This window comes from Cetorhinus maximus, chromosome 8 (assembly GCF_964194155.1).
Source record: "Cetorhinus maximus chromosome 8, sCetMax3.hap1.1, whole genome shotgun sequence".
NCBI classification, from domain to species: Eukaryota; Metazoa; Chordata; class Chondrichthyes; order Lamniformes; family Cetorhinidae; genus Cetorhinus; species Cetorhinus maximus.
This window is the reverse complement of record NC_135886.1, coordinates 3,244,005-3,269,084: the sequence shown is the minus strand read 5'-3', so window position 1 is coordinate 3,269,084 and position 25,080 is coordinate 3,244,005. Positions and strand designations below refer to the sequence as shown.

The following is a 25,080-nucleotide window of genomic DNA, read 5'->3' as shown; positions in this document are numbered from 1 at the left end:
TGTTACAACTGAGTGACTTGCTCGGCCATTTCAGAGAGCATTTAAGAGTCAACCACATTGCTATGGGTCTGGAGTCACATGTAGGCCAGACCAGGTAAGGACGACAGATTTCCTTCCCTAAAGGGGATTAGTGATTCATCAGTACAGTCCTATGATCAGTACACTTGCATTCTCTTAAAGGGACAGGGTACCTCACTTTACCACATCCCTCCCCCTTTACTTAAAAGTGCAGCTAACAAGCTTAAAACACATTAACTATTTACACAATAACTATTTACAGGTCAAGTCCCTCAGGAGGCCCATCTTTTACGGGTTGAGCGTCTTAGCCCAACAACCTCGGCAGGTGTTTCCGAGACCTCCTTTTCAGGGGCAGTTCCCCACCATGTCCCTCAGTGGATGACTTCACTACCTTCCAGGTGCAGTCACATTCACTCCTGCTGCCCCTCCCCTCCAAGCTAAAACAGATAAAGGGCAACAAGCACAAAGCAATACAGCGATGAGCTACATGATGGGTGAGGAGAAAGAGAAAAAGAAAAAATATATATATTTTTGTTTTTCTTTCTGAGGACTGTCAATAATTTCTCTTTTTCTTCCTGTATGTCCTTTTCTTGGGAGCTCAGACCCATATCTCTGTCTTCTCTTTAATTTCTCTGTTGGCTGGTCTAGACTCAGGCACAAGCTGAACATGAATGAGTTCAGTAGTTGGATTTTCCAACAACTCTTCTGAGAATTCAGGGGTTTCTAGCTTTAAAACTCCAGGGCTTTTACACAGCTGCTGCTTCAGCTCTTCCAATTCTTTCCTATTCTCTTTAATAGTTTCCTGGAGAATCGCATTTCATTGCTACTTCTCAGTTAATTTGTTCCTTAACTTGGCCAGAGGCAGGCTTAATTCTTTCTTTACTTCTTCATATCTTTTTCGTGGCACAAATTGGGATTTGATTGAATTTTGTAGCGCACGAAAGTCCTTTAATAGATTTTCCATTTCCTTTCGAAGGATGCTACCTTCAGCTTGAACTCTGACCCAGTGTAATACTTCTATGAGCTTCTCCCATTGGGTCTTTGCATGCTCATTTTTTCTTGCAGAAACACTTCTGGCTCCGAATTGGAAACTTCACGGGCCCTCAAGATTTATCTCTCCTATTCAGTTTCTTCCGAGGAAACTCGGTCCCCTGCTCTGACATTACAAATAGAGTAGACTGTTCCTCATACTGCACCTTGACTTACCGTGCCCCTTTCATATTTATTTCTTCACCCGCGCATCCATGTGTCCGAGACTTCTAACTTCAAAGGATGGGTTCCTTCACTCAGATATCTAAATGTATGCTCTCCAATGATGGACATCGCCGCTCCTGTATCAATTTCCATCTTAATGGGTTGTCCGTTAACTGTAATGATTACTTGGATTGGCTCGGTTCTACCCTCTTTGTGGTTATATAATGAATGGATGTCTGATTCTATTTCTTCTGGCTCTTCCATGGGGCATATTTCACGATTTTCCTTCTGCCTTTATAGTGCTGTTTTAGCCTTTCTCTGCAGAGCCACATTATGTGGCCAGTATCCGTTGTAGAGTAAAACCTAGTTACAATGTTATATCTGTTTTAAAATCAGTACAAAATCAGTATCATTCACATTGGAGTATCTACAAAGCAGGATTCTTTTTGCCTGCACTCTAAAAATTCTTTCAATTCTTTAAATCCTTAACTCTAAAAAGTTTTAATTGGCATAAAAGAAATCGGCGTAGGTGCATATCAAAACATGTACAACATTTATTCCTGTGTTGGATGGTTTCGGGTAAAGATTCAGACTTTGAAGCAGCAAAGCACACTGAAAACCAGAAAGAAGGATGTTACTAATACTTAAGAATAATTAACCTTCATAAGTAAACTGAACAAAATCAAAAATCTATAATGAAGGCACAATCCCCTTAACCCTGTGTCTAAGTGAAGTTTAGCATAAACACGCTTGCGCGCACACACACAGACGCATACATGCACACATACACATACACATACTCACATACACACATACACACACTCACATACACACACACACACTCACATACACACACACATTCACATACACACACTCACATAAACACATACACACACTCACATACACACACATTCACATACACACACTCACACACACACACACTCACATACACACACGCACACTCACACACACACACACTCACATACACAAACAAATATACCAATGGTAGCGCTATTCTGCTGAGCAATCAGACTGCCCAGTTTAGAATTGAAACCAAATAGAATCCATCAGAGCACAGATCATATCATGTTTAATTCATTTAAAAACATGATTGATCAATTTGAACGGATAGCATCCAATTGGTTGGGAGGACTTTCCTGGAGTATTTATGGCAATATTGCAATTAATACCTTCAAGTTTTTGATTTAGAAAAGTGGTGAGTTACATCAATATCCAGTAGACAATCACATCACCAAGTGCTAACCCTCTAAAGCAGAAATATGTCAATGTTGATGATGTTGTTTCTTTGTCTCTGTGCTTTATTTTATTATCTTTTGTTTTACAGACAGGATGGTCAGCCCGGAAACGATGTTCCATTCGGTGCAGTTGATTCAAGTTGCTACAATTAGCTTTGACTAAATGCTTAAGTTTAAACCAGAGGAGCAAGTGCTCTGATCAAGAGGTTGTTGCATCGATGAGAATGGATACACCAATGTAAACATCACATTCCCATCTGAACCAGCATTGGGTGGTTAGAGATTGTGGCCAAGTGGGAAACATGATAACAGTGGATAACTTGGTGGCTGGCAGAGAAATGAGAAAGTAACAGGTTGGAAATAACTCACGTGAGGGATCGGTAGGGCAGGATTTTGTCTCTGCAGTAAGGATTTTAAGCTAATGTCTAACTTGTCTCTGAAGGAACTGGAAGCTGTGGGATGCGTGGGCTAGATCTTAGATTCCATCAGGGAGAAGCACCAAGCTCTGTATGAAGGACTCATTTGGATATTGGGCAAAGGAAATAAAAGAGCCCTTATATAACAAATCTACAGCCCATTATGGATTTTACCTGATACTCCTGAAATGAAATTTGGTGAGATGCCTGATGATTAAAAATTAAAATGACTTCCACCACGCATTAATATTCCTGCTTCAGGATGCTCTCCCGATATTTTTGCTCTTCTACTGTAGATTTCATTGGGATGAAAAATTGGTGAGCCCTAGAACTGGAGGACAATCTGCTCTGGGAGGTTAGTGCCCAAGAGTTAAGGACCAACATTTACCCCTTGGTCTTCTCAACTTGGGGGAAGAGGGTTTCAGGGAAATGAAGCGTATCTGGAATAGCTTAAAGTAAACTATGGAAATAGGAGAAAAGGACATATGCTCAAACTAGTACAAGGTAGATTTAGGGATGTTATCAGTAAATTCTTCTTCACGCTTGGAGTCATGAACAGACACAATGATGGAGGCAAAAAGACTTGAATTAATGAAGAACTCATTTGATGGTGCAATGGGGAAAATGTAGGGCTTTGCAGGATGGGTGAACTAAAATCGATTGAATAGATTGAGTGGTGCGTGAGAATTTTGTGAATGTAGTTAGTGTTTCAGGCCATGATGCTTCATACCCTTTGGATGAACAGTTATAGACCTGAAACATTAACCCTAGCTTCCTTTCCCCTCAGCTGCTTCCCGACCTACTGAGCATTTTCTATTTATTTATGTTGGATTTGCAGCATCTGTAGTATTTTGTTTTTTGTGTTAGGGTTTTATTGAGTGCTGCACTGTTGGGTATGCCTTGACCTGCAGACGCCATCTCAGGATCAGGGTCAATGGTAAAAAGATCCTACACGATCTTAAACACAGAAATGAGAGAAAACCAACAGAGACCCTAAACAAAGTTGCTACAGATGCCAAAACCCATTTCAAAATCTGAACATTAGATTAATAGTTATTCCTCTAAAGCCAAAGATGTAAATACACTGAAGCTGTATTCAGTGGACTCCTAGTGTCTGTGAAAAATATCATAGATCAGTCACACAGATAATATCTTTGTGTAGTGTGACCACAAACTGGGGTGTATCTCAGCCACCTCCAGTGCCCATAGCAAAGTAAGAGATCAGAGCTATTAATGCATTTCTGATAACTTTAATATTTATATTTTAATATTGTCCATTAATTTTTTTCCAATAATATCTTGCAAATAAATAGATTCAGAGCCAAACAGGCAGCCCACATGTTACTTGGTTTAAAATCAAATACCTCTGTATAAATTATTAACATTATTTGAAATCATTGGTGCCACCATGATGCCTGTTGCATATGGGAATTGTGAGGAATATCGGGAAGATTTGTAAATGTGAATCAGGGAGAGGTCGAGGAAGCAATTTAAACAAAGCCATGAATGAACAAATTAGGCGGCCCGGGCAAAGCCCATTCGGTTATTTCCTCGGTCAAAAATGGAATAGTAGACTCCAATGAAGACATCTCCAAGAACCCAGAGGTCTTCAGAATCGGAAAGAGCCATCGTGCTAAATCCACTTTCACAATATTTCTGTCCATTGTATTTGCTCTGCAAGTAAAGTAATGAAGAACAAATCAATAGATTTTCCTACATTTGTTTGCTTCTAAGAATGCACTTGCTTTTATGACAAACTATATTACATACAAACATATTAAATTAACAGGCAGGAGAAGAAGCATTTGTCCCAAACCTCATGATGACCAGAACACCCTGACATTTCTTAGAAAGCAAAAAGAACTTTGCACAATGAATTACTTTGAAGCTAAAGTGCCAATGGGCAAATACAGCAGAAACTTTCGTGCAACTAGAATGCATGTTTGGCAAGTGGATGAAGTAACAGTTCACCTTTTTGTTGGTGGTGCTGTCTCAAGGAGTGATGTGGGTGAGAACCCAATTTGAAGAAGAACGGGCAGAGACTTTCATTCTCAGGGCATGTGTGCTAGTGATTTGGGGGAAATGATTCAGCCAGAACTGCCACATGTTATGAGTGGATGACCAATCAGCCTGAGTCCCCGCTCCTGATTACTGCGCTGGAATGTGTGCACACGGGTAAAGACAGAGTTGGCCTAAAGTGTGGGACACTGTTGAATAACTCAACAAAACTTGCTGTCCTGACTCACATTTTAAGAAAGAACCATTTGAGCATGTACTAGGGTCAGCAGGTAGCCACAAAACTGTATTTAAAGGATCAGAGTCTCACAGCACAGAGGGGAGTCATTCAGCTAATTGTGCAGTTGTACTTCAACTAAAGTTGGTGAAAGAAAGTAGAGTGGAAGAAATAATTAATAAAAGTTCCATGTAAATATAAATATAAATGAGGTACAGCCATTGCACTGAAACCTTTACAAATATCAGACACCCTGAGATGATGAACAATGCTGTGGAGATTCTGGGAGCCTAAGGGTTAAAGCATACCTGGAGCACATATTGTTCAGGAGAAAGGGGGTAGTCAATTCCATTGATGGTGAACATCACATAGGGCATGGTGGGCAGGTTACGACAGTCCACACCAAGCTGTAGAACAGAGAAACAAGACGTTAACAGTGGTATTATCTGGGACCACAGGTCTCATTTATGTTTAAAATGAAATCTTCACTATCAGTTTGCTCTGAGCCTTTCCTTAATTTTAGCATAAGTGTAAAATATTGTAATGAATGCATCTGAGCCTCTTTTAATTTAGGGAACATCAGAACATAAGAAATGGGAGCAGGACTAGGCCATTCATCCCTCGAGCCTGCTCCACCATTCAATAAGATCATGGCTGATCTGCTTCTGTTTCGAATTCCACATTCCCATCTACTCCTGATAACCTTTGATTCCCTTGCCTAACAAGAATCTATCTATCTATCCCTGCCTTAAAAATATTCAATGACCCCTCCTCCACCATCTTCTGAGGCAGAGAGTTCCAAAGTTGCAAAACCCTCTGAGAGAAATTATTTTTCTCCAAATCCCCCAATTTTAAAACAATGCCCCCTAGTTCTGGACTCACTCACAAGAGGAAACACCCTTTTCACATCCACCTTGTCAAGACCATTCAGGGTCTTGTATACTTCAGTCAACTCACCCCTCACGCTTCTAAACTCCAATGGAAACAAGCCCAGTCTGTCCAACCTTTCCTCACAAGACAACCTGCTCATTATAGGTATTAATCTAGTAAACCTGTACTCTGAACCGCCTCCAACGCATTTACATCCTTCCTTAAATAAGGAGACCAAAACTGCACACTGTATTTAAGACCTTGTGTCCTTTAAGATTTAAGGTGAAATCATCTCCTTCTTATGATAAAATACAATGCAGGTTACCACAGAATAAAGTTGAGCTTCTGCACCAATCTCGTGCTGAATTTTCTGGATCGGTGAGACAGGGCCAATAATCAGAGAGGTGCCAGTATCGACAATGGCCTGACAACCGCTTTTACAAGCCACTACCTGGCCATTGACCTTCACACTAGGGAGGAAAAGGACATTCATGATTACGTGACCATTTTCAGAAATCTAAATGCCAACTGTTTATGGAGATTAATGTATGTGAATGTATGCATCGTATATCAAGATGGTTTACAAATTTAATTTGGCCATTATACTTTCAGTAAATATACAATATAACACTTTGATTGTGCTTTTGAATCTATTAATACGGCTCCTTTACTTTTATTATTCTCTCAACTATAAAATATTATTTGTCTTGCAATCTTTTGCCAGGTTGGTGTATTTTGATTCTTACTTTTCTGGTTTGCATTTGACTCTAAGTCATCCAATGTATTGGCTTCAAAGTTTCCCTCTTGATGCTCATGTCCCTCCACGGCCTTGCCTAACTGTATCATTGTGATCTCCTCCAACACTAACAGCATGCACTGTCCACTCTATCTCCCATTTACTGTGCATCTTATGCTTGCTGATGGTGCCAGAGTCATGATCGCTTTTTTTTTGTTGAAAATTCTATTTCAAAACTTTCTTCATCCTCAAAAGTCAATTCCTTAACTGTGCTTTTAGTTACCTCCCTCTAATCACTCCCTAAATACCTGCTCCATCCATTGTTCAATCTTCATAGTGCCTTTGGTTGTTCCAATAAATGAAAAGCGCTCCACCAATGCAGTGGTTGTTGGCTTGCATTTAAGCAACTCCAACATGAATAGGGGACGGTGTCTTTATAAGGAGCTGGATCAATATCAGTTGAGTAGGGGTTGAGGGTTATAGAGATATTGATCACGCTGTGTGATCTTCTAATCTGGTAGATGGGGAAGATGTAGAGAATCATCAGGAGGTATGGGGTGGAAGTCCATGAGAGCACAATGGAGTAGAAATTGAAGGTTAAATGATCTTTTCTTGATCTGAATCTGAATAACTCTTAATTATGCATTTCCCATCTAATCCCTAATATTACTCTTTAACACGCTATCATGTTAAACTGCCCAGTAAATGCTGTGTAACATTTAATCCGTTTATCATTATGAATTATCTCTGCACAAAGCACATCTTTTCAGTTGAATTCTATTCTAGAACATAAGCATTTTTTAATGGACATTTACTTTCCTGTCCACAAGGATTTGCCAGTATCCTTCCACAGTGACGGGAACCCAGTTAATGTTACCTGTGTAATGGTTTGGATCAAATCCACCAAATACAAGTTCACTTCCCGACTCACCATCCTGTCTGTAAATCAAAAGTGAAAAGAAATTAAACCTGGAAGTTTGAAGGTTCACAATTTCTGTCACCTTTTGAAGATCATATCATAATGGCCTTTAGTCAAAAATGTCTTTGAAAGTAGCTGTTAAGACGCTGGAAAGCACGCTGTAAATCCTAGAGAATATAAAAACTATAGAGTAGGATGTAGCTAAATCCTACAATAGAAGAGTGTAAATCCACATGGTTTTAAATGTTTACATTGTGATCTAGTCAGGTTTTATTTGTTGTGATTGTGAATGAACTGCCTGAGCAGAAGGAAAGAGATTCAATTGTAACTTGCAAAAGGGAATTGGACTCATACTTGAAAAGGAATAAAAATACTGGGTTATGGGGAAAGGGCAAAGGAGTGGGGCTACTTGGATAGTTCCTTGAAAGAGTTGGCACAAGCACAATGGGCTGATTGGTCTCTTTCTGTGCTGCCTAATTCTACGATTCTGTTCATTGAAGTCTACAGGGCTGGAATCAATGCTAGGGCGGGTTCAGTGCCTAAGTTGGCAGGATGGACTCCCAGAATGACTGTTGGTGCAAGCCAGGTAGGAAAACTGGAACAGAACAGAAGAGGATTCTTAAAGGGGAAAAGAAATTCAAAGTCATAAAATAATTTTTTTATGGAAGAGAGGCTTTTCATGGGCTGTGGGACCTCCAGGAAAAGCGAGGAGCCCAAAGGGATGTAGAGATGACCACTGCTAGCCTTCGCACTGCCAACAGAGCTATTAGTTGCTTCCTACTTCTGCTGCATGATGTACTGCTGCCATATCCTGGATTCCAGGTTGAGGTTGGCAATACCTAAAGCGGAACAGAGGGAAATTGGCTGGTTTCCCTGACCCTGTCCCCTACCATCCTTTAAATGCATTGAGTGGTCAACAGTCAAGTGACTAAGACTCTGTGCCAGATGGGGCAGGGGGAGCTGGAAGACACTTTGCTCCGGTGCAGATGCGGATGGTGATCTGACTACAGGCCTCCAATCCTTATCTCGCTTAATTTCCCAACACTGTGTCACCTACAGAATTATGCCAGAGAAAAGTCCAGCTGATAACATTAATGGTGTTGATAAAGAGAAAATGGAAAGCAAAGGCAATGATTGTGTAGATTATGTTGGGTATTCATTATGAAGAGATTAATTTGGGGGTGGTGAACATTATACTTCACCTGGTCAGATAAAAAGCAAACATCTGTTGCTCCACCAGATGCTCAGACATCATGTTTTCAAAAACAGTTGTGGCACCTGCAATGGCATAATCTGGATATCCCAGTCCCAGAATTCCATCAAATTCAGCATAGTAAAGAAAACTGCCAGGCTCAGTGATGCTTAAACCAAATTCTTGGTGGGTGATATCAATGTTGGATACCTAATTGAAAAGAAAACTGTTTAAATATTTACGGTAGGTCATACTGTCAGAAGGTCAAGTAACATAGGCCTGGTAGTAAAGAACATATTGGGGTTGTGCCAGTTTCTTGCTCTCTACTATTCCAAATTGCCCTCGCAAGGTGAGGAACCCCCTGCTGCCCATTGCTAGGTGAGTGCCTTCGGGAGTGTGAGGACAGGGATACAGACTCCCTACACTACAAGTTCCCGCTCCAATGTCTCAATCAGGTTCTGGTGCATCATTGGAAACCAACGCATCGAGTGAGGTGAGGCAGTGCAGTCTCCAAATGGGCAGATGTGGTCCCCACCGGTCCAAGCCACTGAAGAAACAAATCATGTTTTAAAACATTTTCTGGAACACCACCTCTTCTTCCAGAGGCTGAGGAAGATATGTGATTTGGGCAATAAAGGGTTAAAAGATTACTTTGAGTTATACTTATGAAAGATGTTTCTTTTGCTGTATTTTTCCATAACCTTTAGCTTACACACCTGGCCTGTTTTTCTAGATGTGTTTTGTTAGAGGTGAAGTTACTGTAGCCGATAAGCTTTGTATTTTTATCCATTTCGTACTTTCCCATGAATTTGCTTGACTATGAGAATATGATGTGATGTGCTTGACAGGGACACAGTGAAGGCCATGAGCTGCCAAAATATACTCGGCCATGTAGCCAGCTGAAGCTGTATTGTGTATAAATGTGTGTTATTGTAACTGCCCTTTGAGAGATTCTATAGCTTAACTCTTTCCCTTGCCTGCTCAAAATAAAGATTTTCTGAATTTAACCATCTCCGTACTCCAAGTGGCTGCTCTTCCACAACATATGGAGGGACTGTCAGGGGAACCTTGGATAACCTTTCCCAAAATACCAGCTGGGCATCAGAGTTTCTGACTGTATGGGCCAGGTGTGCACCCATGGTTGGCCAATTCTAGATAGATGCTGTTACACTGGCCCCAAAGTATCTTGGGGACTGTGTGCCAAAAAAGGTGGACCAGAAAGTGATTGTAAATTAAAGAAAGAAGAAACTGCTACTTATGTAGCACTGTCAGACGTTGTTCAGATATCCCAAAATGTTTTACAGCCAATGAATTATTTCTGAAATGCACTCAGTTACTACTTGAATCTGTGACTAAGGCGAGAGTGACCTAACACTTAAACAAGTGTGAGCTGATCAGACAGAGCCATTGTGACTTTATTAAAGATAAGTCATGTCTGTGTAAATGAGCTGAACTTTTTGAGGGGGGTCACCCTTAAGGTAGATTAGGGAAGGTCTATGGATGTTGTACATCAGGACATCCAAAAGGCATTGGATAAGGTTCCACAAAAGAGAAGATTAGTGAAAGCAAGGGCGTACTTTTGAGGTGGACTTTTAACTTTGGCTAGAAACTGGTTGGGAAGTAGGATGCAGAGAGTGGAGATACAGGATATGTACGCAGACTGGTGGAATGTGACAAGTGGTATTCCCGGGGAATCTGATCTGGAGCCTCAGCTTTTCACCATAGTTAGATGAAGGAATTGAGAGTTGTATTAGACTGCAGGTTACATGGAGCCAGGAGGGATAGCAAGCAGTGCAGATGGCAGCACATTGTCGCAAGTGAAGATAGCCAGAATAAGTGAATGGGCATACTGAGTTCAATGTGGGGACATGTGAGGCCATTCACTTTGGACAGAAGGAAGAAGAGTATTTTCCAAATGGTGAGAAATTTGGAATGGTAGAGGAGAGTGACTCAGGAGCCCAACATTACAAATTGTTAAAAGCCAGTTGGCAGGTACAAAAAAGAATCAGAAAAGCTGATGGATTGTGAGCCTTTAACACAAGCACGATGAAATACAAAGGGAAGGAAGTTGTTCTTGAGGTTTGAAGATCCTTGGTCAGACTCTCAAGGGCAATTAGGGATGAGCAATAAATGCTGGCCCAGCCAGCAACACCCACACCCCGTGAAAGAATTAATAATAGATCACAATGTGGTACCATTATTCAAGAAGGGAAGAAGGGATAAACCAGGGAACTACTGGCCTGTTAGTCTAACCTCAGTGGTGGGGAAACTATTGGAAGCAATTCTGAGGGACAGAATTAATCTACACTTGGAGATGCAGAGATTAATCAAGGACAGTCAGCATGGTTTTGTTAAGGAGAGGTCAAATCTGACCAATTTGATTGAATTTCTCGAGGAGGTGATCGGGTGTGTAGATGAGGACAATGCATTTGACGTAGTCTACTTGGACTTCAGTAAGGCTTTTGATAAGGTCCCGCATGGGAGACTGATAACGAAGGTAAGAGCCCATATGATCCAAGGCAACTTGGCAAATTGGATCCAGAAATGGCTGAGTGGCAGGAAGCAGAGGGTGATGGTCAAGGGGTGTTTTTGTGACTGGGTGCCTGTGTCTAGTGGGGTTCCACAGGGATCGATGTTGGGTCCCTTGCTGTTTGTGGTATATATAAACGATTTAGACTTGAATGTAGGAGTGTTGATCAGTATGTTCACGGATGACACGAAAATTGGTGGGGTGGTAAATAGTGAGGAGGATAGCCTTAGATTACAGGAGGATATAGACAGGCTGGTCAGATGGGCTGATCAGTGGCAAATAGAATTTAACCTGGATAAGTGTGAGGTGATGCACTTGGGCAGGACAAACAAAGCACGGGAATACACGATGAGTGGTAGAACCCTGGGAAGTACCGAGGATCAGAGGTGCCTTGGTGTGCATGTCCACTGGTCCCTTAAGGGAGCGGGACAGGGAGATAAGGTATATGGGATACTTGCCTTTATTGGCCAAGGCATAGAATATAAGGGCAGGGAGGTTATGCTGGGGCTGTATAAAATGCTGGTTAGGCCACAGCTAGAGTACTGTGTGTAGTTTTGGAATCCGCATTATAGGAAGGATGTGATTGCACTAGAGAGAATGCAGAGGAGATTTACCAGACTGTTGCCTGGGCTGGAGAGTTTTAGTTATGAGGAGAGATTGGATAGACTGGGGTTATTTTCCCTGGTGCAGAGGAGATTGAGTGGGGACATGATTGAGGTGTATAAAATTTATGAGGGGCATAGTTAGGGTAGACAGGAAGGAACTTTTCCCCTTGGTGGAGGGATCAATAACCAGGGGGCATAGATTTAAGGTAAGGGGCAGGAGGTTTAGAGGGGATGTGAGGAAGGATTCTTTCACCCTGAGGGTGGTGGGAACCTGGAACTCTCTGTCTGAAGGGGTGGTAGAGGCAGAAACCCTCATAACATTTAAGAAGTATTTGGATGTGCACTTGCGATGCCAGGGCATACAAGGCTATGGGCCTTGTGCTGTAAAATGGGATTAGAATAGTTAGTACTTGTTTGATCGGTGCAGATTCGATGGGCCGAAGGGCCTTTTTCTATGCTGTAGACCTCTTTGACTATGACAATCTGCAACACTGACTTCTCTATGGGCCCCTCAGATATGGGAAATCAGCTAGTTTGACTTACTCTGAGAGTGTCATATCCCAGTACACCAGTCATGCTGCCTGTACCATATTGGATAGAAAGGTACTTGTTCGAAAGGCGAAATGTTGAGGACGCTTGTGGATTAAACTTGCGATGATCACCTACAAGAAAAGCACATCTTACCAGTTAGTTTCATTAGATTACAGTGTTCATTTCAATACAACAACAATTTGGCCTGGATGAATGATGTGGAGATGTGATCAAATCCCACCAGAACAACTGGGCAATTTAAATTCAATTAATTAAAAATAAACATGGAACAAAAAGCGAGTATTAGTAATGGTGACTATAAAACTACAGGATTACCATAAGAGCCCATTCCCCCTCCCTGCTTCAACACTAATACTGAGCAGACAGTCTAACTCAGGTCTGCCAGATTACATGGTAAGAAACATGACTGTCTTTACACAGACTGTTTTGTGACCTGCTCCTCCTGACTCCCTTGGTCATCTGATCTGATATCAGATGCTTACATCATCATTAACATCATTGTCTAAATAATATAAACATTAACCCTTTACTCTACACTGGTATCCACCCTATTCAGTCCCCTCAGAATCTTATATGCTTCAATAAGTTCACCTCTCATAAAATTCAATGGGTATAGGCCCAACCTGTTCAACCTTTCTTCATAAGATATGACCTCATTCCAGGAATGTGTCAAGTGGACCTCCTCTGAACTGCTTCTAAAGCAATTATACCTTTTTTTCAAAAAAGGAGACAAAAATGGAAAACAGTATTCCAGATGTGGTTCTCACTAATGCCCTGCACAGCTGCAGTAAAAATTCCCTACTTTTATATTCCATTCCTCTTGCAATAAATGCCAACATTCCATTGGCCTTCCTGATCACTTGCTGTACCTGTATACATACATTTTGTAATTCATTTACCAGGACACCCAGATCCCTCTGTACCACTGAGTTCCGCGGTCTCTCTCCATTTAAATAGTAAATTGCTTCTCTATTCATCTTGCCAAAGTGGACAAGTTCACATTTTCCCACATTATACTTCATCGCCAAATTTTTTCCCACTCACTTAACCTGTGTGTATCCAATTGCAGACTCTCTACCTCCTCTTGACAACTCATTTTCCCAGCTTTCTTGGTGTCACCAAGAAATTTAGCTACCGTACATTTGGTCCCTTCATCCAAATCATTGATGTAGATTGTAAAAGGTTATGGCCCCAGCACTGATCCCTGTGGCACTCCACTAGTTCCAGCTTGCCAACACAAAAAAGACACATTTATCCCGACTCTCTGCTTTCTGTTAGCAAACCAATCCTTTGTCAATGCTATTGTGTTACCCCTACACCATGTATCCTTACCTTTGATGAGGCACCTTTTCAAATGCCATCTGGAAATCCAAGTAACCACAACAACAGGTTACTCTTTATCCAACTTGCTTGTTACTTCCTCAAAAAAATCTCTAATTAAACACACCCTTTCACAAACCCATGCTGACTCTGCCTAATCAAATTATGATTTTCGAAGCATCCTGGTATAACCTCCTTAATAATGGATTCTAGCACTTTCCCAATGACAGATGTTAGACTAACAGGTCTTTAGTTTCTGCTCTCTGTCTCCCTCCTTTGTTGAATAAAGTTGTTACTTTCGCTATTTTCCAATCCAATGGGACCCTTCCAGAATCTAAGGAATTTTGGAAGATTATAACCAATGCATCTACTATCTCTGTAGCTATTTCTTTTAAGAACTAGGGTGCAAGCCGTCTGGTCCTGGGACCTTGTCAGTCTTTAGGTCTAATAGCTTTCCTACCATCTTTTCCCCAGTGATGGTGATTGTTTTAAGTTGCTCCCTCCCATTCACCTCTTGATTTTCAAGTATCTTTTGGAGCTTTTTTAATCTTCTACAGTGATGACAGACACAAAATACCTGCTTAAGTCCTTTGCCATTTCTTTGTTTTCCATTAATAATTCCCAGACTAACCCTCAAGTGGACCAGCTTTAGTTACTCTTTTCCTATTTAAATACTTGTAGAAACCCTTGCTATATGTTCTTGTTTCACTAGCTACCTTTCTTTCCTACTCAACTTATTCCCTCTTTTTTTGAGTCATTCTTTTCTGGCTCTTAAAATCTTACCAGTCTCCTAAGCTACCATGAAGCAGATTTGTACAGTGTTTCTTTCAGTTTGATGCTATCTTAACTTTGCTATTCAGCCATGGATGATGCATCCTTCTGAAAGAGCCTTTCTTCCTCACTGGGATAAATCTTTGCTGAAAGTTATTAAATATTTCCTTAAAAGCCTGCATCTCTACTGTCCTACCTTTTAACTTGGTTTCTCAATTTACTTTAGCTAGCTCTGCTTACATACCCTCCCACAGTATACTTCATCGCCAAATGTTTTCCCACTCACTCAACCTGTGTGTGTCCGTTTGCAGACTCTATACCTCCTCTTGACAAATCACTTTCCCAGCTCTCTTGGTGTCACTAAGAAATTTAGCTGTCGTACATTTGGTCCCTTCATCCAAATCACTGATGTAGATTGTAAAAGGTTGAGGCACCAACACTGATCCCTGTGGCACTCCAGCTTGCCAACACAGCCTTAGACCCAGACTTCTCCCCTTCAAACTGAACATGGAATTCTATCATGTTGTGATCACTGCCTCATAGAGGCTTCTTTCAGGTTACTGATTAATCCTGTCATAATGCTCATTACTAGGTCTAGAATAGCCTGCTCCCTGGTTGGCTGTAGAATGTACTGCTTTAAGAAATTGTCCCACATGCACCCTACGAACTCATTTTCCACCAACCTTTGCCAACCTGATTTGCCCAATCTACACGTAAATTAAACACACCCATGATTTTTGCAGTACCTTTCTCACACGCTTCATTTATTTCTTTCTGTATACCCTGTCTTGTAATATAACAACTATTAGGGGACCTATAAACCACACCCACAAGTGACCTCTTCACTTTCTTATTCATTATCTCTACCCAAACTGATTCTACATCTTGCTCTTTTGAGTTAAGATCATCTCTTCCTACTATACTAATGACAATCTTGAATAACAGAGCTACCCCACCACCTATTCCTAGCTTCTTATCTTTTTGAAATGTTAAATACTCTTCAATATTTGGGTCACAGCTTTGGTCACCATGCAACCAAGTCTCTGTAGTGACTATCGGGTCACATATGTGCTCATTCCATCCATTTTGTTATGAATGCAGCACACATTCAGGTACAGAACCTTTAACTCTTTCTTTTTGCTATTTTTGCAATCTTTGACGATAACCTGGTCTTATCTGCTGGTGCACTCTTAACTTTGTACTCTCTGTCCCAACCTGCCACACTCTGGTTATCATTACCCAAATCACTACCCTGCTCTATTATCTCATTGTTTTCCTTTGATTTACTACATCTCCTTTCACATGATGCCTCCCTCCTAATATTTAGTTTAAAGTCTTCTCTACCACTCTAGTTATATGACTCACCGGAACACTGGCCCCAGTATGTTTCAGATGAAGACCCAATGGTACAGCGCTCACTTTCCCCAGTACTGGTGCCAGTGCCCCATGAATTAAAACCCATTTCTCCCACTCCAGTCTTTGATCCACACATTCATATTTCTAATCTTATTCTCCCTACACCAATTTGCTTGTGGCTCAGGTAATAATCCAGAGATTATTACCTTTGAGGTTCTGCTTTTTAATTTAGCCTCTAGCTGCTCATACTCACTAAGAAGGACCTCTTTCCTAGCCCTATCAACGTCATCGGTATCAATCTGGAACATGCCCACTGGATCCTCCCCCTCCCACTGCAAGTTCCTCTCCAGCCCAGAGCAGATATCCTGCATCCTGGCACTGGGTAGGAAACACAGCCATATGGACTCATGCTTCGGATGCAGAGAATGGTGTCAATCCCCCTAACTATAGTGTCCCTTACTAAAACTACATTCCTATTAACTCCCCCTGCTTGAATGGCTTCCTGTACCATGGCGCCATGGTCAGTTTGTCCATCCACCTTGAAGCCTCCACTCTCATCCATACAAACTGCAAAATGACTTCCTTTTGTCAATCTCCGTGCCCAAAAACAGGCCTTTGAGTGAGTAAAGGTGAAGTAATCATCCAGTGGTACATGGTGAGGGTGACTATGAGACACGTGTGTCACATTGGATAAGGATTGATGTCTAAATTGTGGATAGATAAATGGGAAGGTGATGAAATGCATAGAAAGTGAATCTGGAATGTTGCTGAAAGTTCAGTGGCTGTGAGAGAGTGATGCAAAATATTTTGCAAAATGTTGAGTGGGCGGAGAAGTGGCAGATGGAATTCAATCCAGAGAGGTGAGAGGTAATGCATTTGGGGAGGGAAAACAAAGCAAGGGAATACACAATAAATGGGAGGATATTGGGAGGGGTAGAGGAAGTGAGAGACCTTGGTGTGCATGTCCACAGGTCCCAGAAGATGGCAGGACAGGTGGATAAGGCGGTAAAGAAAGCATGTGGAATGCTTTCCTTTATTGGATGAGGTATTGAATACAATAGCTGGGATGTAATGATGGAACTTTATAAAATGCTGGTTAGGCCACAGGTGGAGTTTTGTGTACAGGTCTGGTAGCTACAGCACAGAGGAGATTTACAAGAATGTTACCAGGCCTTAAAATTGCAGGTATGAGGAAAGGTTGGATAGACTGGGGTTGTTTTCCTTGGAACTGAGGAGGCTGAGGGGTGACCTGATTGATGTGTACAAGATTTAAAAGGCACCTGGATCTGCACCTAAACTGTTATAACCTGCAAGACCAAGTGCTGGAAGGTGGGATTAAATTGGGCAACTAGTTTTTAATTTTTTATTTTTCAGCTGGTGCAGCCACGATGGGCTGAATGGCCCCTTCCTGTGCTGTAACTTTCCTATGGTTCTATGTGTCGAGCAAGTCTTGACACGCACAATGGGCCCAATATTAATCTGAATGCGGTTCACAATTTCCTTCCAATTACCATTTGTGAACTACCCCTGTAAATACAGCTGAGATCATACAGGTGCCGTACAGATGCCCTTCACATTTGGAGATGCAAAGCCCACAAGTCAAAGTGAATTGGGTACAATTGAGTTGAGATCGCACATTCTGACCCATTCAGTTGACTTCCAGGTTTCTGCCTCACAATTCCAATCCCTCCTTGGAAGCCATCTTCAGGTTAACATTGTGGACATTCTTTATGTGCACTTAGGTGAAGGCTGACATCTTTGATGGTGAGGTCCTCAGGGGAAGCCCTAGATGGACCATCCACCCAGCACTTCTGGCTGAATGTTGTGTGAATACTTCGGTCCTAACTTTTCCTTCTCATCGTAACCTGAATATCTCGGATCATCCATGGTTCTCTGGGCTTGTTACTCCTTCCTATCACCCTAGAGGGAACATGTTGAGCTTGTAACCTCCCCATTTCCTTTTCGAACACCCCCCACTGCTCCTCTGCAGATTTCCCCACAAGTAGCTGTTCCCAAGCCAGATCCTGCCTTATTTTACTAAAATCCACTCTCCCCGAATCCAATACATTTTTTTGCAATTTGTCTATTTCTTTGTCCATAACAAACTAAAACTGTACCATGTTGTCGTCGCTATCACTAAAATGCTCCCCCACCACCACCTCAGCCACCTGTCCAGGTTCATTCCCCAGAATTAGGTCCAGCACTGTGCCATCCCTTGTTGGACCCTCCACATATTGATTTCTCAAAATTTCTCCTGTACACATTTCAAGATATCCACTCCATGCAAGCCCTTAACACTATGACTATCCTAATTAATGTTGGGAAAGTTGAAATCACCTGATATAATTACTCTATTGTTATTGTTTTTACACACCTCCACAAATTGTGCACATATTTGCTCCTCAATTTCCCACTGACTATCTGGAGGTCTATAATAAACACCTAACAATGTGGCTGCCCCTTTTTTATTCCTCAGCTCTACCCACAAAACTTCATTCGATGCCCCCTCAAGATATCATCTCTCCTTACTGCAGTAACTCTCTCTTTAACTAATAATGCAAAGCCTCCTCCACTTTTACCCCCTCCCCTGTCTTGCCTGAGCAGGGGGAGGTGCCAGGGGACTGAGAGCAGCTAATGTGGTTCCGCTATTTAAGAAGGGTTGTAGAGATAAGCCAAGGAACTACAGACCAGTGAGTCTCACGTCAGTGGTAGGAAAACTATTGGAGAAAATTCTGAAGGAGAGAATCTATCTCCACTTGGAGAGGCAAGGTTTGATCAGGGATAGTCAGCATGGCTTTGTCAGAGGGAGGTCATGCCTAACAAATTTGATTGAATTTTTTGAGGAGGTGACCAGGTGTGTAGATGAGTTTAGTGCAGTTGATGTAGTTTATATGGATTTCAGCAAAACTTTTGACAAGGTCCCACATAGGAGACTTATAAAGAAGGCAAATGCACGGGGGATACAGGGTAATTTGATAAAGTGGATTCAAAATTGGTTTAGTTGTAGGAGACAGAGGGTGATGACAAAAGGATGCTTTAGTGACTGGAGGCCAGTGCCCAGTGGCGTACCACAGGGATCTGTGCTGGTTCCCCTATTATTTGTCATTTATATAAATGACATAGATGACTAGGTGGAGGGTAGGTTTAGTAAGTTTGTGGATGACACAAAGATTGACCGGGTGGTTAACAGTGAGGTTGAGTATCTTGGGCTACAGGAAGATATAGATGGGATGGACAAATGGGCAGATAAGTGGCAAATGGAATTTAACCCTGAAAAGCGTGAGGTGATACACTTTGGAAGGAATAATTTGACAAGGATGTATTCAGTGAACGGCATGACACTAGGAAGTTCTGAGGAACAAAGTGACCTTGGCATGTGTGTCCATAGATCTCTGAAGGCGGAGGGGCACGTTAGTGGGGTGGTGAAAAAGGCATATGGGACACCTGCCTTTATCAATCGAGGCATAGATTACAAAAGTAGGGAGGTCATGTTGGAGTTGTATAGAACCTTGGTGAGGCCACAGCTGGAGCACTATGTGCAGTTCTGGTACCCACATTATAGGAAGGATGTGATTGCACTGGAGGGAGTGCAGAGGAGATTCACCAGGATGTTGCCTGGGATGAAACATTTAAGTTATGAAGAGAGATTGGATAGACTTGGGTTGTTTTCATTGGAGCAGAGAAGACTGAGGGGCGACCTCAGAGGTGTCCAAGATTATGAGGGGCATGGACAGGGTGGATAGGGAGCAGCTGTTCCCCTTAGTTGAAGGGTCAGTCACGAGGTGAGGGGCAGGAGGTTTCGGGGAGATGTGAGGAAACACTTTTTTACCCAGAGGGTGGTGACGGTCTGGAATGCATTGCCTGGAAGGGTGGTGGAGGCGGGTTGCCTCACATCCTTTGAAAAGTACCTGGATGAGCACTTGGCATGTCATAACATTCCAGGTTATGGGCCAAGTGCTGGTAAATGAGATTAGGTAGGTAGCTCAGGTGTTTCTCACGTGTCGGTGTAGACTCGATGAGCCGAAGGACCTCTTCTGCACTGTGTGATTCTGTGATTCTGTGATTCTATCTCCCCCACTAATAGGCTGGGCTCCATCAGCAATAAGAATGTGAATGTTCATGGAGCCTCATCCTCCTGTTCGATATTTAGCTGCCCACCAGCATTCATGGCTGGATGTGGCAGGACTTCAAAACTTTGATCTCATATGCTGGTTGTGGTATTGCTTAGCCCTGGCCATGGCGTAGTTCTTCTGAGGTTTAGCATGTGTAAAATCCTGTGTTGTAGCTTCACCAGATTTGGCACTTTATTTAAGGCATGTCTGGTTCTGCAGGTGACATCCTATTCTACACTTCTTGTGTCAATTCTGGCAGTTGTATCCTTCTGGACTTGGCCAGCCCAGCCTGGAGCAGTGCTACAAGCCACTCTTGCTGATGGACATTGAAATCCCTCACCCAATGCCCGGTCTGAGTTCTTGCCACCATGAGTGCCTTTTTTTTCTGAAAGTGATTTTGATTTTCTTAAATTTGCTGAACTATGGGGAAAGAGCAGGGGAGTTGGCTCAACTAGACTCTGGGCGAGAGGGCTGACCACCACCTTCCCCATTGCTTTTGAAAATCCAGCACCAGTGCAATGAACGAAACAGCCCCTTTCTACGCTGTATGAGTCTAAGGTACAGTTGAGTGGCTTTCTAGGCTATTTCAGAGCTCTATTAACAGTCAACCATATTAGTGTGGGACTGGAGTTACATATAACACAGAGAGGTTTACTTCCCTTAGGGAGATTAGTGAACATGCTGAATTTTTGTGACAGTTCCATAGCTTTGTGGTCACTTTCACTGACCCCAGCTTCTTATGTCCAGCTTTTTTTCAAATTGAATTCAAATTCTCAAACTTACAATGCTGGGATTTGAAAGCACACTCTCTGAATTATTAGTCTAGGCCTTTGGGTTACTGGTCCAGTCACACAGCACCACTGCACTTCAGTGCCCAATTATCCAGATGCTTTACAACAGAAGCCAAAATGAAAGTTGTCCAAGGTGTGAACTTATCTCAAATGGACACGTGCAGTAAAAATGATTATGAAATTAAATTGAATTTAATTGGCCGGATTTTACCAGCCTTTTGGTGACAGGCTGAGAGGAGGAAGGGCCCATAAAATGGTCCAGGAAGGTCGCAGATGGAATGCCCAAAGGCTTCCAGCTGCCATGCCATCTTGCCAGAGATGGGGAAGGTGACTGACAACCCTCCCACCCAGAGCCCGCTACAGAGACAAGCGCAAAGACAGCAGCTGGGCACTGGTTGCAGCTATTTGGGAGATGGTGGCTATTGGTGGTGTCCCTGGGCTAGAATTCAGAGACCCAGGCTAATGCTCTGAGGATATAGGTTCAAATCCCACCATGGCAGCCAGTGGAGTTTAGAACTCATTCAAAAATTTGAAAGCTCCTCTCAGTCACGGTGATCATGAAACTATCGTTGATTGTTGTAAAAACTCATCTTGTTCACAAATGTCCTTTAGGGAAGGAAATTGGCTGTCTTTCTGTGGCCTGGCCTACATGTGACTACAGGTCCACCATGATATGGTTGGCTCTTAACTGCCTTCAAGCCACTCAGTTCAAGGACAATTAGGAATTGGCAACAAATGCTGACCTTGCCAGCGACACCTATGTCCAATGAAAAATGAAAACAAAGCTAGTCACAGAGTGTGATCTTGGGAATTTGGTGAGTGAGGGAATTATAAGGATTAAATTTAATGGTTAATCTCTTTCTAAAATCTAGTCTAATTTGCATTTAGAATTTAACTGCAATTTACTGTTAAAGTTGTTTCTTTCAGTCTTAGTCAGAGATAAACAAGCTCCCCATCAGGAGAGGCAGCTGCTGATAGTTAATTAGGTCGCTAGTTTGAGCACAGCCAGAAATGCTGACTCAACTTTGTAGAATTTCAGCTGGTATGAATATAGATGGTCTTACTCAGCACATGAAGTAAGTAAGAAAGAAGACAGCAGCTGTTCATCTGAGTGCAGCTAGTCACAGAATTTGATGTGTGAATGAAGGAGGAGGGAAACAGGGAAATGATTGGTTGGTGAGTATTTTGCTCATTTATTTTTCAAAATGCATTTAATTTATTAGTAATTGTAAGGTTTCATGAGTAACAGTAAGGTTTACTAGCAGTAGTAAAGCTCATTGGGAGTAGTCGGGTTTATTAATTATAAATTAAGAAAATAACAATAAATTAATTAATACATAATAAAGATGGCAGGTGATATGTTGCAACTGCAGAATGTGGGAACTCCTGGACCCCAGTGAGACCCAGGGCAAACACCTCTGTGGTAACTGGCAACGGTTATAGGAGCTTCAGTTCGGAGCCATTGAGCTGGAGGAGGAGCTTCAGACACTGCGATGTCTCAGGAAGGAGGAAAGGTTCCTGGACACTTTATTCCAGGAGGCGGTTACACCCCTTAGGTTAGTGTCTTCTGATTTGATTAGTGGTCAGGAACAGGAAGGTGTGACTGCAAGTGTGGTATGTAAGGGGGTTGAGAAGGTAGAAGTGGAAGGAGCTTCAGCCCTCACAATCGTCCAACAGATTTGATGTTCTTGAAGTTTGTGGGCACGAAAGCTGAGTCTGCAAGGTGGACGAGCGAATTGACCATGGCACCATGAGGATTCCTGAGGGATTGGGACCGATTCTGGGGAAGATGGGACCTGTACAAGCTGGACAGGTTGCACCCCAGCAGGACTGGGACCAATATCATCACAGGGGTATTTATTAGTTCTGTGGAGGAGGGTTTAAACTAGAGTGGCAGGGGGATGGGAACCTGAGCAGGGAGACACAAAAGAGTGAAACAAAGATAGGAACGAAAGACAGAAAAGTAGAAATCAAAAGTGGATGACAGAGGAAACAATGAGTGGCTGCAAATAGGATCAAAGTGCAACAAAAGATATGCAAAAGTGTCATAAGACAAGTCTAAAGGTACTGTATTGGAATGCATGGAGCATTCACAATCAGGTAGATGAATTAATAGCACAGGTATATGTAAACGGATATGATATGATTGTGATTACAGAGATATGGCTGCAGGGTGACCAAGGCTGGGAACTGAATGTGCAAGAGCACTCGATATTTAGGATGGACAGGCAAAAAGGAAAAGGAGGTGGGGTGGCATTGTTAGTTAAGGAAGAAATCAGTGCAATAGTGAGAGAGGACATTGGCTCAGAGAATCTAGATGTAGAATCAGTCTGGGTGGAGCTAAGAAGCAACAAGGAGTGGAAGACATTAGTGGGAGTTGCCTATGAGCCTCCAAACAGTAATGGTAAGGTAGAGGACGGCATTAAACAGGAAATTAGAGATGCATGTAACAAGGGTGCTACAGCAATCATGGGTGACTTTAATCTACATATAGACTGGGAAAACCAAATTAGCAATAATACTGTGGCGGATGAATTCCTGGAGTGTGTACGAAATTTTTTTTAGGCCAGTACATTGAGGAACCAACTAGGGAACAAGCCATCTTAGATTTGGTATTGTGCAATGAGAAGGGGTTAATTAATAATCTTGTTGTGTAGGGTCCTTTAGGGAACAGTGACCATAACATGATAGAATTCTCCATTAGGATGGAAAGTAAAGTAGTCTGATCTGAAACCTGGGTCCTAAATTTAAACAAAGAGAACTACGAAGGTATGAGGGGTTAGTTGGGTTAGTTTAACTTGATTAAAAGGCATGACAGTGGATAGGCAATGGCTAGTATCTAAAGAATGAATGTATGCCTTGCAACAGTTATACATTCCTTTCTGGCACAAAAACACAATATGAAAGCGGCCCAACCATAGCTAACAAAAGAAATGAAATATAGTATAAGATCCAAAGAGGAGTCATATAAAGTTGCTAGCAAAAGTAGCAAGCCTAAGGATTGGGAGCAGTTTTGACTTAAGCAAAGGAGGACCAAAAGGCAACTTTTGAGAGTAAACTTGCAATGAACATGAAAGCGGACTGTAAAAGCTGGTATAAGTACATAAAAAGAAAAGATTAGTAAAAGACAAATGCAGGTCCCTTTACAGTCTGAAACAGGAGAATTTATAATAGAGAACAAGGAAATGGCAGAGCAATTAAACAACTACGTTAGTTCTATCTTCACAGAGGAAGACACAAATAACTTCCTAGAAATACTAGGGAACCAAGGGTCTAGTGCAAAGGAGGAATTGAGGGAAATTAGTATCACGCAAAAAATAGTGCTGGAGAAATTAATGGGACTGAAAGCCATTAAATCCCCAGGGCTTGATAATCTACTTCCCAGGGACTAAAGGAGGTGTCCGTGGAAATAATGGATGCGCTAGTTGTCATCTTTCAAAATTCTGTAGATTCTGGAACAGTCCCGGCAGATTGGAGAGTGACAAATGGAACTCCACTATTTAAAAAAGGAAGGAGGGAGAAAACAGCGAATTACAGTCCGGTTAGCCTCAGATCAATAGTAGGGAAAATACTAGAGTTTATTATAATGAATGTGATAACAGAACACTTAGAAAATATCAACAGGATTAGACAAAGTCGACATTGATTTATGAAAGGGAAATCATGTTTAACAAACCTACTGGAGTTTTTTGAGATAAAAACAAAAAACTGCGAATGCTGGAAATACAACACAAAAACAGAAATACCTGGAAAAACTCAGCAGGTCTGGCAGCATCGGCGGAGAAGTGCAAAGTTGACGTTTCGAGTCCTCATGACCCTTCAACAGAACTAAGTAGAAATAGGAACGTGGTGAAATATAATTTGAGGATGTAACTAGCAGAATAGATAAGGGAGAACCAGTAGATCTGGTGTATTTGGATTTTTAGAAAGCTTTTGATTAAGTCCCACATAAGAGGTTAGTGTGTAAAATTAGATTACATGGGATTGGGGATAATATATTGGCATGGGTTGAGCATTGGTTAGCAGACAGGAAACAGAGATTAGGAATGGATGGGTCTTTTTTGGAGTGGCAGGTGATGACTAGTCAGTACCTCAGGGATCAGTGCTTTGGCCGCAGAGTATTCACAATATATTTCAATGATTTGGATGAGGGAACCAAATTTAATATTTCCGAGTTTGCTGACATCACGAAACCTGGTGGGAATGTGG

At 41.9% G+C, this 25,080-nt stretch overlaps 1 protein-coding gene across 1 annotated transcript; it reads right to left on the bottom strand.

Annotated features, from left to right (window-relative positions):
• Positions 1-4,222: 4,222 nt before the first annotated feature.
• LOC144684052 (pepsin A-like) lies at positions 4,223-15,470 on the bottom strand. Its single transcript, XM_078547767.1, has 7 exons — positions 15,359-15,470; positions 12,513-12,631; positions 8,845-9,044; positions 7,533-7,662; positions 6,313-6,450; positions 5,426-5,524; positions 4,223-4,558 (listed from the first exon to the last, which is right to left on the bottom strand). The coding sequence occupies exons 1-7, from the start codon at positions 15,468-15,470 to the stop codon at positions 4,400-4,402; spliced, it is 957 nt and encodes a 318-aa protein (XP_078403893.1). The 3' UTR covers positions 4,223-4,399.
• Between the last annotated feature and the right edge of the window lie 9,610 nt (positions 15,471-25,080).